This window comes from Mesoplodon densirostris, chromosome 9 (genome assembly GCF_025265405.1).
Source record: "Mesoplodon densirostris isolate mMesDen1 chromosome 9, mMesDen1 primary haplotype, whole genome shotgun sequence".
Lineage (NCBI taxonomy): Eukaryota > Metazoa > Chordata > Mammalia > Artiodactyla > Ziphiidae > Mesoplodon > Mesoplodon densirostris.
The window spans coordinates 84774705-84790962 of record NC_082669.1 but is presented as its reverse complement, the minus strand read 5'-3'; the positions used below and the strand labels follow the sequence as shown (position 1 = coordinate 84790962).

General features: G+C 40.6%; 1 protein-coding gene across 1 annotated transcript in view; it reads right to left on the bottom strand.

Annotated features, from left to right (window-relative positions):
* CPED1 (cadherin like and PC-esterase domain containing 1) overlaps nt 1–16258 on the bottom strand; it is a 304458-nt gene that overhangs the window by 10666 nt on the left and 277534 nt on the right. Inside the window, exons 18-21 of the mRNA XM_060108389.1 lie at nt 12748–12968; nt 12398–12499; nt 11895–11982; nt 7879–8025 (exon numbers count right to left, since the gene is read on the bottom strand). Of these exons, the coding sequence (XP_059964372.1) occupies nt 7879–8025; nt 11895–11982; nt 12398–12499; nt 12748–12968 (558 nt within the window). The remainder of the gene's footprint in view (nt 1–7878; nt 8026–11894; nt 11983–12397; nt 12500–12747; nt 12969–16258) is intronic.

Sequence of the window (16258 nt, the reverse complement as noted above, 5' to 3'; positions counted from 1 at the left end):
TTGGGGTAAGGGACTCAGGGTCTACCAGTTTTGCACACAGACTTTTAACCAATTGTTTTCTGATGTGTGCTGTAGCCCTGCCTTCCTCAGCATGTGGCTCCTTCAGGTCTGAGCCATTCAGAGGATCCATGGGTCAAGGGTGTCCCTCCTATAATTGGTGTTTCTCCTCTCTAAGCACTTTATTTTTTTAGGGGAAATATGAACTTTTATTCTTTAAAGCTAGGAACCAATTTTTCATAAATTTTTTAGTTTTTATTGAAATATAGTTGATTTACAGTGTTGTGTTAGTTTCAGGTGTAAAGCAAAGTGACTCAGTTGTGCATATATATATCTATCTATTCTTTTTTAGATTCTTTTACATTATAGGTTATTATAAGATATTGAGTATAGTTCCCTGTGCTATACAGTAGGTCCTTGTTAGGCACTTTACACTGTAAATTCCTTTGCAGGCTAAGTCAAGCTTCTTAAAATGAATTCTGTCTGTTATGAGTTCTTTCTTTTTTTTTTTTTTTTTTTTTTTTGCGGTACGCGGGCCTCTCACTGTTGTGGCCTCTCCTATTGCAGAGCACAGGCTCTGGACGCGCAGGCTCAACGGCCATGGCTCACGGGCCTAACCGCTCCGCGGCATGTGGGATCTTCCTGGACCGGGGCACAAGCCCGTGCCCCCTGCATCGGCAGGTGGACTCTCAACCACTGCGTCACCAGGGAAGCCATGTTATGAGTTATTTCTTATTCTTTTTTTTTGGGTGGTGGTGGTGGTGAAGATTTATGTCTTTAAAGTCTTTTTCGTGGAGTTTCAAGTGGAAGAGAAGATAAATGCTTGTGGTCAATCTGCCACATTTAATCTGTACTCCAAGTGTGATTTTAGACCTTATTGTCTATGCTAGTTTTCCCAAAGTGTGTTCACTGAGGTGTTAATAGCTGTTATTAAAAAAAGAAAAGTGGTTCTGTGGCCAACATTTTGGGAAAAACTGGGTCAAACTAAGTTAAACCGTTTCTTTGCTGTAAGGGCTTTTGGAATCATTTAATATACTAATACCATTTAAGAATCCTTAAAGTGGAGGGGGATACAGTATTTCCCAAACCGCAGATCCTGTTTTCACCAGGCTAGAATGCTAAAACCTAAAGTAGGAAAAATGCTAATCAAAGCAATTCGAAGTCCATCTCAGTTTGGCACTTAAAGGTTGGTAGTGAAACCTCCAGAAATAAGCATTCATTGCACAGAATATGAGATGAAATAGTGATGGGTCAGCATCTCTTTCTAAGGCATACTGACATTCCATGTTCCAGTACTGCAAAGGTTGGGCTGGATAGCTGCCTCCTGGGGATATAGTACCAGTGCAACGTAGAGTGACTGACACTTTTCTTTGTTCATCCTCCATTATAACTGTCCTTCTCAAGAGAGATACCCTGATGTTATTGGGTATCCACCATTCCATAGAGGACGGTCCCTTTGGAAGAGGATTTTGTACCAATCCATCTCAGGAAAGGTTGGGCTCCATTATGGCTGATGAGTTCATTCTCACCAGGCACCAATCTTGAATCTAATCGGCCACTAGAAAAGGCTAGAATTCACTTGCAGATGGAATGAACATGAATTATTTTACACAGAAAGGACTGTTTAGAATTATCTTCCAAAAAACGGGGTGTGGGAATGGTAGGCAGTGAAAGCTTCTGTGACTCTTCTTTAGTTACAGAGCCACTGAAAGATTTCAGGTGACACCATTCCATTTGCAGTGTAGAAGCATTATACTTGGTGGGGGTAGGAAAGATGAACTCAAGTAGTTCAAAGTGAAGGTTCCAAGAGGAAGATATTGTAATAGTCTAGGGCAAATGAATGACAGGGAAGAAGACCTTCCATCTCACCTTGTTCATTCACCAGCACCCTACCAACTATTTACCAGTGTCCTTGACCTGGTCCTCTCCCACACTGTCAGGAGCCTTCCTGTACCAGTCCTACCCGCTCCTGTATACTCACTCTACCTCTTAGTATTAACTATTCCCCCTCTGCCCATAAACATGCCAAAGTTGTTCCTCCTATAAACTGCCCCTAGATCACTTTCCCTTCTAAATCCAATATCTTCCCCTCTTTCTTATTGTTACTTGTTGAAAGGTTTTACCTTTTCTCACTTCTTATACCTCTTCATTCTATTGTAGTTTACTCCCTGCCCTCAATATTTCACTGAAACTACTCTTAATATGGTAAGAAAGGACCTTATCAATGCCAAAAATCAATGACTATTTTAAAATCCCTGTCTTAATAGAGTTATCTGTTACACTGGACAACATTAACCCTGTTTCGATCTCTCCTTACGCATTTTCACTTTTTGGTTTTTCATGGCACCCCAATCTACTAGAGCTTTCCTCTAACAGTTTATTCTCTAAATTCAAATGCTCCTATTTCTCCCAACTTGGCTTAAATATTGGTGTTTCCAAGGGTTCCTTCCTCAACTCTTCTTACTCTTCTCACTTTCTTTGGATGATCTATTTTCATCGTTTCGACTATTACTTATTTTCTGAGGACTTCCAACTTTTTAATCTCCAGCCCCACCCTGTCCCTCAAGCTTCAGATGTGTATCTCCAACTGCTTGTTAGGATGCTCCACCTGGATGTCCCACAGGCATCTCAAACACAATATGTTCAAAACGGAATTCATCTTTTCCCTAAGCCTGTAGCTACTCAGTTACTTTATGTCTCAATTGCCGGTTCAGTTCTCTAATCCATCACCCAAGTTAGGAATCATCTTTGATTCTTCCTACACCCTCATGACACTCATAAGATATACAGATGCATATTTAATAGGGCTTCTGTTTGTCTGCTTCTCTCTTATGATTGCTGTCTCTGTCCAGGTTTGGGTGAGCCTTTATCATCTCTTACCTGACTTCTGAAAAAGCCTCCTAACTTCTCTCCCTGGCTGAGTCCTTTTCAAATCTTCCCTCCTCATGGTTCTCAGACTTACCTATTTGAAACAAAGATGCGATCATCTCACTTCTCTCCAAAACCTTTCATTGACTCTCCATCACCTAGAGGATAAAGTCTAAGCTCTTACCATGATCTGACCCTAGCCTACTTTTCCCAGTCCCCTTTTATAATTGATGTTCAACAATATACAGAATTGCTTGTGATTTCCTCAGAACATCAGGTTATTTCAAAGCTACTTTGGTTCACATTGTCTTAGGGGTTGGAATGGTTCCTTCTGCTATTACCTTATACTTGACTAGGACCAACTCATCCTTTAATAATAAACTTGGGTAGTTTTCAAGGAGAGGTTCACTCAATCCTCAGATTGGATTAGGTGCCCCTTCTTAGTATTATTACAATACCTTATTATATCTCTTTAACGTATTGTTTCATAGTATGGATTTTTATGCCTGATTCTCTGACTACAACGTGTTAAAGGTAGAAAATGTGTCATTTATTTTTGCATTACTGCTGTTTAGCTCAAGAACTGGACTCAAAAGATAAATATTGGACAATTAAGTAAAAGAATAAATGTGGTTGAAGCAATTGGAACAGAGTATAGGGGAAAGACTTGGAAGAATATTTACGAGGCAAACAGGATTTAGTAACTAGCTGGTTGGAAGTTGCTAGGGGGCTGAAGAAACATAAGGAGGAGTCAAGGATGACCCTAGCTTGTAAAGGACAGTGCAAGAGAGTAAATTCAGGAATACAAGAGAACAAGAGAGCATAAAGGGAATATTAATTCTCAATTTGGAAACAATTTGAGTTTGAGATGCTTATAGGAATTCTACAAAATGTTTTCCTGGGCTTCCCTGGTGGTGCAGTGGTTGAGAGTCCGCCTGCCGATGCAGGGGACACAGGTTCGTGCCCCGGTCCGGGAAGATCCCACATGCTGCAAAGAGGCTGGGCCCGTGAGCCATGGCTGCTGAGCCTGCACGTCCGGAGCCTGTGCTCCTCAATGGGAGAGGCCACAACAGTGAGAGGCCTGCGTACCGCAAAAAAAAAAAAAAGTTTTCCTACTTCATTTGACAGCAGTTAGTACAATGCCTACATAGACACTAAAAATTTGTTGAATTAGATTTCTATTAGTAAGTTATTAAAAATAGTCATGCTGATAGTTAAATTCTGGGATCTGCTATGTAAGATAACTATACTTGAATCAGTTATTTTTTCTTGAAAAGTCAATATTTCAGTTTTTTAGACAGATGAATTTAAAGGCTTTTTTCTTCAACTGTGTTCATAATAAACTTTGAAAGTTTGAAGGAAAAGAGAAAACCTTTAGGTCCACAATACAGAAGGAAAACATTTCTAGGCCAGATAAGCTTTTGTTAATTTAATTAAGATTAAATACTAACAGGAAATCATCTCTGGCAAAGAACTGAAACCCTCTTCTTTCCAAGGTGCAAGAATCAAAGGAAACCTGTTGATATTAGAGCTGGGCAGAGGGTTGTATTCCTGATGCCAGAGGGTTTCTGTGTTTTGCTTTGTTTTGTTTTATTTTTGACTGAGTCAAAAGCTAGAGAGACATCTGCTAGAAAACAGAGACATCATAGAAAGTTTGTGCAACTGGTTAGCCTGACTAATAATCACATAACAATTGGTTGTGGATTTGCCCCTTCTGCAGCCAGGTTTGGGCTGGTAATATGCTTGTATCCTTTCCAGGTTTTAGCTCACTCACAGTAGATGTTTGCCACATAACTAAAGGCACCATCCCAAACCACTCTTGGGCGAGAGCTACCTGGATCCTCTTTGTTGTCCTGTATAAACACTGGGAAAACAAATTCCACTTCTACCCATGAAGAGAAACACCTGCTTTTCTAATCAGCAGGAACATTTTAGTCGAAATTGATGCATACCAGTTGGGAAATTGTTTATAGATTCATGGTGGCAACATATCCTTTCTTGGTGATTTGACAGATGAAAGAGACACCCCAAGACCTTTAATCTCACCTATGGCAGCAAGAGCCCACTGGAGCAGGTTTGTTATGTCTAGGATAGAATTCTCACCACAAATCTAAGAGAACACATCGAGATCTTACTGTGATGATTACAGCAGTCCTTCTCAGGTATCTATGAATCTATTGTGGGAACGGTTTAATTGAACACCAAAAGATATAAGGCTCCTAAAAAACCCAAAATCTTATTGCTCTAATACAGTAGATCTTAATGCTTGCTTTTACTGTATGACAAATTCCTTTCCCAGCTCCTGAGTCCAGCACAGAGGAAGAAATGGTTGTTTTTAATGAATTTCTGCCTTTAATGTTTTGTACGAGACGAATAATCTACGTTTTCTCGGCTTGCCACATTCATCATCAAATCATCCTTTGCAAAAAGCTTTCGATTTTCTTGGTTGTTTATAATAAGCTAACAGTGACTCAAGATGTTGGGTGATGGTTTAGAAAGATTATAAAACATCCGTGTCAGCACTGGAAACTTCCTGAGGTACAAGTGGTACAAATTGTTCAAGAGTTAGGCAACAATTATGTCCAAGTGATGAATGGGTTTAGAGACTTTGTGATAAAGGGAGTCAGTTGAGAAAGATGATCTTATCAGTTCTATGTTGTAACTGGAAAGGCGAATGCTTCCAGAAGTATTTCAGCTCCAACATGAAAACATCAAAATGGATAACACTGCTCGAGAATCAACAGAGATAATTTGGGCAATACCTATATAGCTTGCCATCAAGGTGGCATACATTAGAAATAGGGTTTAATAAAACACAATTTGTATATAATAATAGCACACAAAAAATTATAAAATCAAATAAGTGAAGTAATTTTACCTGACATGCTTAAATCATGATTATGAAAATTAAGGATGGTTTTTATTAGTGATAATTATAAGCCAATATTCTAGTTCTGATGGCTCAAAGAGTCTTTACTGTAGTTCTCAAATTCCATGACTCTTACTGTCAACTGGTTGATCCTGTGACAATCATGTGGGAAGGGCATCTTCTGTTTTTATGTTTTATTTTGTTTTAGCTGCACTGTGTGGCTTGTGGGAGTTTAGTTCCTCGACCAGGGATCGAACCCGGGCCCTCAGCAGTGAAAGCGTGGAGTCCTAACCACTGGACGGCCAGGGAATTACCACATATTTTGTTTTTAATTGGAGCCATGTGGGAAATCAGTAGAGGACTTCTCTTTTTTAGACTTCCAGAGCACTAAACCTGAAAAAAGAAAAACAGGTACCTTCCCCCAAAATACTAACTGGAGACACATTATGTAAAAATAAATAAGTACGGGCCTCCCTGGTGGTGCAAGTGGTTGAGAGTCCGCCTGCCGATGCAGGGGATACGGGTTCGTGCCCCGGTCTGGGAGGATCCCATATGCCGCGGAGCGGCTGGGCCCGTGAGCCATGGCCGCTGAGCCTGCGCGTCCGGAGCCTGTGCTCCGCAACGGGAGAGGCCACAACAGTGAGAGGCCCGCATACCACACACACACACACAAAATAAATAAATAAATAAGTAAACCTTTTCTAAAAGAGGCAAAAAACCTCTGTATGTTGTCATATGTATGTTGTCTTTCAAAGCCCCCATTTTCTGTGGGTTTGGCAACCTTTGGCTTGTTTTTACAGCCAAAATGGTTATGGTGATACTAGGTTGGCTCAGCTACAAGTTCAGTTTCTTCCTCTTCCAAGCTATCTGCTCTTGTATTTCTAAGCCTTGACCTTTTGCAAATAGGAAAGGCATTGGAAGGTTATTTTCTTATGGAAGAAGTAAGTAGACACACAGTATCCTACAGCTTAAAAATCTGATCTGCAACAGCATGGCCAAGCTTCAAGTTGCTAAAGATGTAGTTCCATTGCCACACAAAAATATAACGTGAATTCATTAGCAGAACATACAAGAACCAATGCAGTGTCAATAACTTTTGGATATTCATAAAAATCTGAGGATCAAGATGGATTCTGATAGTCATCTTAGGGCTGAAAAAACCCTAAGATCAGATGTTAAGGGCAACAAAAGTCTGACCTGAGTGGCATAAGCATAACCCATCGATGTGTTTTCTGGGCATAACATGCTGATTCTTTCTGGGCATAACATGCTGATTCTTATAACACAGGACTGGGCAGTTTTAGTACTGAAGTGAGAGTCTTCTTGTGCCTGAAAGTGATTGGAGTCCTATTATTATCTGAAAGTGGCTTTAAAATATTGGGACTTACCAAGATTTTATGCAAATGTAGGGAGGAAATAATCCAAAGAGTTTGAAAGGACAGGGCGGGGGGGAAGGAAAAAAAATATTTTGCGCTATCACCTTCTCAGCTAAGACTATTTAATTACTGGCTACAAATAAAATCATTTCCACCACTAGGAAGGAAAAACTATTCAAAACACAGGCCCTCCAGGAATTCCCTGGTGGTCCAGTGGTTAGAATTTGGCCGGGGCCAGGTTCGATCCCTGATCTGGGAACTAAGATCCCATAAGCCACACAGTGCAGCCAAAAAAAAAAAAAAAAAAAAAAAACCAAACCAAACGAAGGAAAACAAACAAACACCACAGGCCCTCTGGTTAATGCATTGGATAAACCAGTGGAGGAAGCTCATTCATGAATTTAGCCTTGATTTTCAAGCTCCACTAAGACATTTGCCACCTTCTTTGGATACAATTTCTGATGGGAAGGCTTGGAGTCTATTAGAAAAGACAAGTGCTCTCCAGGTTCCCATCTTCCTGCTTGTGTTGACCCGTGATTCTGGTTTTCAGGTGTCTACATAAACAGTAATTATTCTGACACACTTCATTTTGTAGAACCTCGAGTTGGGACTGCTACATGCTTTGGCTGAGTGATGATGAACACATTGTTTAATCTCGTCCGGACATGGTTTCTTTAATGCAAAATAAGACTGACAATGCAATTAAAGATATAATGAGAAATTTTAAAAAATCAAAAGCTACAAAAATCAGAGAACCAGCATAAATACCTCATGAAAATGACATCCGCATGTCCCCTGCAAAAACTCTTTGTATCGCCCCATTGTTATAGTGAATGTGTCAACCACTTCATAGCCATATTGTTTTGCAGCTTCCAGAATAATCAAATTTTCTTTCCATAAATTCTGAACTTCACTCTGTATTGGAAAAGAGAACAATGAGAATTTTGATTAAGAAGACTTTTATGATTTAATAATTCAGGTAAAATCACGTAAATGTCATCTTTTTAAAAGATTGATCTTATTGTAAGATAAAGAATTAATTTCTTTAAGATGTGTTCTAATTTTCATGTTCCCCTTATATAAACATTGATGTAAATATAAAATAGCAATATATCAATATCTATAGTGACACACAGTTTGGAACTTTTTCTTCTATGAAAAGCAGTTAGGTTTATTGCCCACAGAGATCCACTGAAGTAGCTAAGATTCTCAATTTAAAAACCAAGACTTGAAAATCACAAATTCTAGCTCCATCTATTTGAATTCTTATTCTTTTAAGCATTTGAGTATTAATTAGTATGTTTTGTTTTTAGCTCTGTGCTGGGGGACAGGAATACAAGGATAAATAAGCCATGGTACCTGCTCTTAAGACATTGCATTCAAATAGGAGAAACATATATGTAAATATTTACTAAGTCCTTTATTGGAGGTAAATATACCAGGCTCTGGGCTGGGAGAGAAAAGGGAATAGCTCTGCAGGGGCAAGGGGACAGCTGGACAGGGAGACTTCAAGAGGGGTTCCTGAGCAGAGTGAGCTTTGCTGGTTGGCAAACAGGGTGGGGAAACAGAGAGGGGGAGTGTGCTTTGGGGAGCCCCAGAATTGAGTGAAGACTCCAGCTGCTGCTTCTCTAAATCATATTCCTCCCTCCCTTCCCAGCTGTGTCTGAGGCAAAGATGGAGCTCGGCGGGGTTTCTAGTTCAGGTCCACTGTTGAGAAGAGGGACTCCTCCACTAACTACTCTGGCTCCAGGATGCCTCATCGGCTTGGCCAAGACTTTCTCAGACTGACCCATAGTCTGAGACTCTTCCTACCTCATCCATCCTTCTTCTACTCCCTTTATATCAGACACATTACCGTCAAACACGGTTCCCAGTACAGAGTAGACATTCAAAAAATATTTCATGCAAGATTGAGTGATATGCATTGGGTGGTGTGGTCTGAAACTGTTCCCGCCTACTCCTGCCCCCTCCTTTTTATTCTTCTCAAACATTCTTTCTAATAAATCCCTTTATTTGGTTAACCCTGTCATGGTGTCTGTCTCCTTGAGAACCCAAACTAACACAGGGAGGGAACTGAACTCCCCTTGTCTTTTCTAAAGAACCAAAAAAAATTTTTTTTTCATTTTCCAGGTAAAACAGCAAATAATTACTTGCATTTATTAATCCACCTGCAAGGCAAAAGAAGCAGTACAAAGACATCTAATTTTCTGTCTTCTCCACTGTGCTTGCATAATTATTTTTATGTGACATTCAAAGAAGAGTGTTCCCCCCGCCCCCCAAATAAATGCAGTGAATAGAAAAGGCTCATAAAGGAAAAACCTGGAGGAAAAGGGACAGATAGGAATTTGGTCTCTGCCATCCCCTGAAAAATAACAATCAAGGTGCTTAATACCATTTGTAGGCCTTTTTGTGTTTGGTTACAGTATCCCCTCAACTTTAATGTGTCCAATTATAAAAGGTAGAAGAAATTTTACAGTAAGTGTTTTACAGAGAAATTTCAGTTCTCTGGGAAATAGACTCTGAGTCAGAAATTTGCATGCAGGAGGCCATCAGGAAAGCGCCCTTGGGATCAGCTCCTCCAGGGGAGTGAGGCCCTACACGCTGGATAGAGAGAGAAGTTGAGCTGCAACATAGTTGCAACAGAGGCTTTTGCTGATCCCACCGGGAGCTCTAGAGCTGGGGTGGCCCTTCTGAGATGGCCCAAATTAAGGAAAGGGGGCTGAGTCTTGGTTGAGGCTCTGCCCAAAAGGCAATTCCTGCTGGGACTCAGGTCACACTCGCAGCAGCCCGGAGGAATGAATGTCTCAGTCCTGAAGGGACCATCTGGGAGCATCCAAATCCTACAAAACATCACTCACTCATTCATGCATGAGAGGTTTCCTGAGAGTCTCCTATGTGCTGAGCACTGTGTTTTGCATTTGGGGTACCAGAGTGAGTGAGCCATGCAGACTTCCCTCCCCCATGCCGGCTCCCACAGAGATTAGTCTAGCAGGGGAGACAGACACCCAAAGCTGGTATCTGTTGAGGGACCTGGATGAGGACACCAGACAATGTTCAAGGAGCTCATAGCAGGAAAAGCCAACTGAGTCCAGGGTGTCAATTAAATCTTCCCAGAGAAAACTGCATTTAAACTAACACTTGAAGGGTGACCACAAGTTACCCAGGTGAGGGGTAGTGGGAGAGTGTGCTGTAGGAAGAGGGAACAGTGACTTCCAAGACCTGGAGGTGACTGAGAGCATGGCACGCTTGAGGAGCTGCAACACTCGGTGTGGAGTGTGTGTGTGCGTGCACATGTGTGTGTGTACATGTGTGCATATGCATGGAAGCAAGGACTAAGTCTGCCGAGGAAGGTGGAGGTCTTGAGTGGCCATGATGAGGATGATGAATGCCAGTGTCTGATGACAAGTTCAGAGTTCTTTTCTGCCTCCACTTACTCTTGTCCTTTTCTCTTTTGTTCTATCATTCCCCCTCCTCTTCTTCCCTCCTTTAGTTTTCACCCAGTTTGCAAAGACTGATGAGCCCAATGGAAGCCCTGGTGGCAAGCACAATGGTTAAACAGTGTCTGGCACAAGGTAAGTGCCAGAGAACGGTTGGCAGAGATGAGTTCATTCTAAATCTAAGTAGGCATCACAAGTACTCCAGTTCCTGTGAGAAGCCACAGTCAAAGAAGCAAAGTGGAGCTACCAGAGTCCTCAAGAAGGAATTACAAATCTGACCTGCAGCTTTCAAATAACATGAAGGGAGATTCAACTCATAACCCACAGAGACAAGTATCAAAAGACCCCTCTTCTAATCCCCGACCATCTCAAACCCTTCAGCTACCCCAGATGCTAAACATCTCAACTCACTTTAAATGACCTTAACCCCTCCTGACTCCAAGAGGCTGAATTTGGAGGTTTTATTTGGGCCGCTTTCTACCAGTTCTCCTGCTTTTGCATCACAGATCTGGCAGCCAGGCAGGCAAAGTTTCGAGAAAGGAGAGGAGGGTCCTGTAATCCCTGTTGGAGAAAGCTAGGAGCGCTCATAATTGACACAAAAATAAATCTCACTCGGTTTACACATTAAATGGACAGCGTCCTGTCTCCCCAGTTCCCAGTGCCCCCGCGCCTCCCGAGCTCCCCTGAGCAATTGCACACAAACCCGGATGCCTGTGAACTCTTCTTGCTGAGCAAGGGCAGCTGGTTCTCTTAGCTACAGATGTTGTCTATCCTTTCTTTTCTGAGACTTCTATTTAGCGTTGAGACTAACTATTTACTGTCTTCTATAAGAACTGGTCAGAGACCTCTAACTCCTTTCATTTATGAATATTCAACCAGAGGCAAAATGAATGATACTACTTTAAAAATACTACTGATTTTTTAAAGCAGTCAGAAATCATCTTAAAAAGACACGCTTTTCCTAAATACTCATTGATACTGACAATTTCACATGTGTTTCAGCATGAGCCTTTAATGGTGTGTGAAACATTACTGAGGTAAGGAGATACTTAAAGCATGCTCCATCTCATCTACCGCTCAGGTCTTTATCTTTTCAAACTCTGGTACCTCCTTTCTTCTTTTATGAACTCAAAGCATTATTTATGACATATTTATGGGCCGTAGTCCCCTTATTTCCAGGAATAATTATATCTGATTTATAATCATAATCCTTAAGTATATCATCTCCTTTGAATTTTATGAAGGTTGCTTAAGATTATGTAGTGCCTTTTGGGTCCTTTTTCAGACACCAGCAAGGATCCTTATAGGAACCTTGAAGTTCACATAGCCTGGTGAAAATGGGCTTACCTGCGTTAAGAAGTGTACTCCATCCACCGGCAGATGAAATCCAATTCCCAAAGTTTTGATGATCACAAGGATATTGAGTAAATTTTCCCTGTGAAATAACCAGAACTCAAGCCATGAACTTTGATTACATTTCTAGATGTCTGTGTTTACATAAGCAAGCAGAGTGGAATTCCTTTAGAATGTGATAATTGGCATATAGGACTAAATTCTCATTTTATAGATTTAATATATATTAGTGTTGTTTTCTTTTTTGTGGATAGAGTTTTGTGTGTCAGTGGGCATGTTTTGATCTGTAGTAAACGTAAACTTGGATGCTGAAGAGCCATCTTGTGATTGGATATAAAAGTATTTTGAAACATTTTAAACTAGAATTTAAGTACTGGATTCTACATTACAAGTTGCCCTTTATATAAAATCTTGATAAAATTCTGTCACATCGAGTAACTTTTTTTTTTTTTTTTTTACTTAGAACACTAATGGCAACTATTCTTGCAGAAATGTACCTCTTTAAAACCTTGTGAATAATTTGCAGGTGATTGGAATTGAGCCACTGAACACCACCAACGACTAATACAGTCTGGCTGGTATTCTCCAGGGGATGTGATCTGAAAGAAAAACAACACATGTTGCCTTGAAACAGATGGTAAACATTTTAACAGCATTGCCTCACATTTCATTGAACCATATCTGGCATCCTGATCACAGGACCTCCCTGTCATTTCTAACTCGTTTTCAGCCATATTACTTGGTATTTAAACTTTTCACTGCATTTGATATACAGCAAACAATTATGACAGCTAGTAAAACATCAATCCACTGTGGTATTGTTTCATTCAAAATAGTTCCACTGTACCTTTGCAAGAGATGTTCAAGTGCTTTTTCAAATGTTGGTCTCAACGAAGGGCTTATCCAGAACTGTGGATAGTAAGAATAACTGATCAAGGTCTTCCCACCATTGACGTTGTGATAGAATTTAGTGCCATGCACCTTCTGCCATTCTTGAAAGGTTTCATTCAATCTTTCGATCAGATAGTACATTATCCCTCTGTTGGTCGAATCTCCAATGAAAAGAATCTATAAGTTAAAAAATTTTGCTTTCAAATCTGATGCTTATATGACATAGAAGACGATATAAAATAAATAATTTGATGAAAACAAAGCCACAAATCTAATTGAAGGACAGCCCTTTAAATGGCTAGAAATGACATTAATCATATGCTCCCCCAAACCTGTTCATTTTCCTTTTCCATATTCCTAGTAATGACATCATCTACTGACCTACTAACTCATGTTTAAAGCTTTTTGCTTTCTTTATGCTGTCTTTAATTTCTCTACCTCTCTTATGCTCTTAACTTTCTCATCGCATCAGCTTAACAAGTTTCATTGACTCAAATAGGCATGAAGTATTCTAGTGCTGTAAGAATACTTAGAGATTTTCCAATCTCTTTATTTCATAGATGAGAAATCTGGGAATCCACAGAGGTTAGCTAGCTTGATGGAGGTCAAGCTACTACTTGAGAAAAGAGCCACAGGACTAGAATGTAATTTTCTGAAAAGCAGTCTGTGTTCCAGGGTGCAAATCCCAGTGCCATTTGCCCTGGAAGCCTCTCACCCATCACCTCCTTCCCATTCCCACCAGCAGAGCCCTGCTTCAGGCTCCGACTGTCTCAAAGGTGTGCTATTGTTAACACTTGCTTAATGGGTCTTCTTGCACAATGGCTGCCCTCTAATTCATTCTCCACACAGTAATACTGGGATAAATTTCCAAATGTCTCATCTCACTTTCACACTCAAAAACCTTATTGGCTCCCCACGTACTACAGAGTCAAATCTTAACTCCTGAGGTTCAGTTAACATTTGCTGAATTTTTATTGCATATCGGCTTTTGCTAAGTGGAGATTTCACATAGGGTACTCACTTTTAATCTTCATAATCATGAGGTGTGAATAATTCTCTGTTTCACAGAGGAGGGATTTGAGGCTCAGGGAGACTGAGGTTATAAATCTAGTAAATGGGGAACACAGGACTCAAATCCAAGTCCTTTATGTCCAAGTGCAGGGTCGATGGCCCCATCCTCTCAACACTTCTCCTAAAGTAAGCAGGTCAGATTCCTACTTTTCCACTGAACATGATTTGCACTCAACAACATCTGTTTTTCCTTGTGCTAATCCATCTGCCTAGAAAGCCCCTCTCTCTGCAACCCCACCTGTGTAAATTCTACAAATCTCCAGACTCGCCATAAACGGCTCTCTCAACCGGTCTTGTCCAATGTCCCAGCGAAAGCAACCTTCTCTGTCCTCCATGTTTTCATTATAATTTTTATTTCCATTACTGATTTTATCAAAGACTACATGAAATTATGGCTATTTGTCTCTGTATCTTTTTTCTCATATATATCAAGAAGTATTTGAGGTCAAGGTCAAGGTTAATTTCTAAATTCTAATTTCCCCCATAGTTCTATGCATGCATTTTAAAAATATTTAGTGAACTGAACGTCAAAGGGACTTTTGTTAGAGACAGTTCCTTTTAATGTCTTTGGAGAAGGTTTAATTTGTACTTCAGTTTTTTTCTCTTTCTGTTGAGATTTCCCTTTGCATTAGTCATGTACATATTCACTTCTGATTTTAAGAGCAGTCGCTGCATCACTTCTCAGGCACTAGTGCGTTCGTCCATCCATAGTGAGACTCTGCAAAGGTTTATTTTTTTCCACAGTAAGTGTATTCAAGTAGCTGTGTGAAGAAACCCAGAAGGCATTCTCCTTCAGAGTTTGCTTCCCAACAAAGCATAGCCAAACTCAACTGTATGACGTAAGACGTCAAGGCCCCAGTCACTGAGTCTCTCGGTCAAGTTCCATTTGGGGCAATAAAATCCCAGTATGAGAAAAATACTTTGTGAAATCACTTGAAATTCTTCCTACTGGACTTGACCTATAATTATTTGTTTGTTTTTCTGGCCCAGATTTCTGATTTTTTAAAAGGGAAACTTTGAATAATCAGGAAAGCTCTTCATTTCACAGACTAGTCATTATCCAACTCCATCTGTAATAGTTTGCTAGGGCTGCCATAACAAAGTACCACAGACTGGGTAGCTTAAACACCAGAAATTTATTTTCTCATGATTCTTGGCTAGAAGTCCAAGATCAATGTATTTGCATGGTTGGTTTCTTCTGAGGGCATCTCTGCTTGACTTGTAGATGGCCGTCTTCTCTGTGTCTACATATGGTCTTTCTTCTGTGTCTGTCTGTGTCTTAATCTCCTCTACTTATAAGGACACCTGTCATATTGGATTAGGGCTCATGCTAATGGCCTTGTTTTAACTTAATCATCTCTTTAAAGGTTCTATCTCCAAAATAGCCACATTCTGAGGTTATTAGGACTGGGAATTAGGACTTCAACATATGAATTTGGTTGGGTAGAAACACAATTCAGCTTTTTTTTTTTTTTTTTTTTTGTGGTACGCGGGCCTCTCACTGTTGCGGCCTCTCCTGTTGCGGAGCACACGCTCCGGACGCTCAGGCTCAGCGGCCATGGGTCACGGGCCCAGCCGCTCCACGGCATGTGGGATCTTCCCGGACCGGGGCACGAACCCCTGTCCCCTGCCTCGGCAGACGGACTCTCAACCACTGCGCCACCAGGGAAGCCCCACAATTCAACTTTTAATACCAGTAAAGGACCTTGGAAATCCAGTTGTTAAGCTAAGTTTCCACTACAGATTTTTCTTATGGGGTCTTTTCATTTCAGTATCAAGACGCAATCACTCCTAGTGTCTCTCTGGGCAGCCAGTAAGATCACTGGGACTCTGTATTGTGGGCTACAGAGAGAACTACAGAGGTTGAAAAAAATCCAACGAGCTGCATGCTACTGAGAGAAAAAATATGTCTAGATTTCCATTTTTTTTCTGTGGGGTTGTATGAAGATGCAGCCCAGCAGTGCATGAAACAGGCAAAGAAGTTGTGTTTCAGAATTCTTAGGTACTGTTGTTATTTATTAACCAGATGATCTTAGACAAATTATGTGACCTCTTCATGGGTTCACTTCCTTATGTGTATATTGGGGAAAATAATAGCACCCCTGTAAAGGACTTGAATGAGCTTTTAAATACTTATCTTATTCCTGGCATACAGCACACAACAAATGGGAGCCATCATTAAAGCACAGGAAAGCAAGAAGTGTTTTGGAATGCTTCTAGTGTGTCCTGCAGTGCACTGCTAGGCACTTTAAAATTTGTTAGCTACTTCAGAGAAAATGTCAGTAAAGAGAGGAAGCGTCTAAATCACAGCAGCCTCTCTCCTGTCCTATCCACCCTGTTACAGACTCTCATCAGGGCTAGTAGGGTTGCTGGTGAAACTGAGACTCTGAATCAAG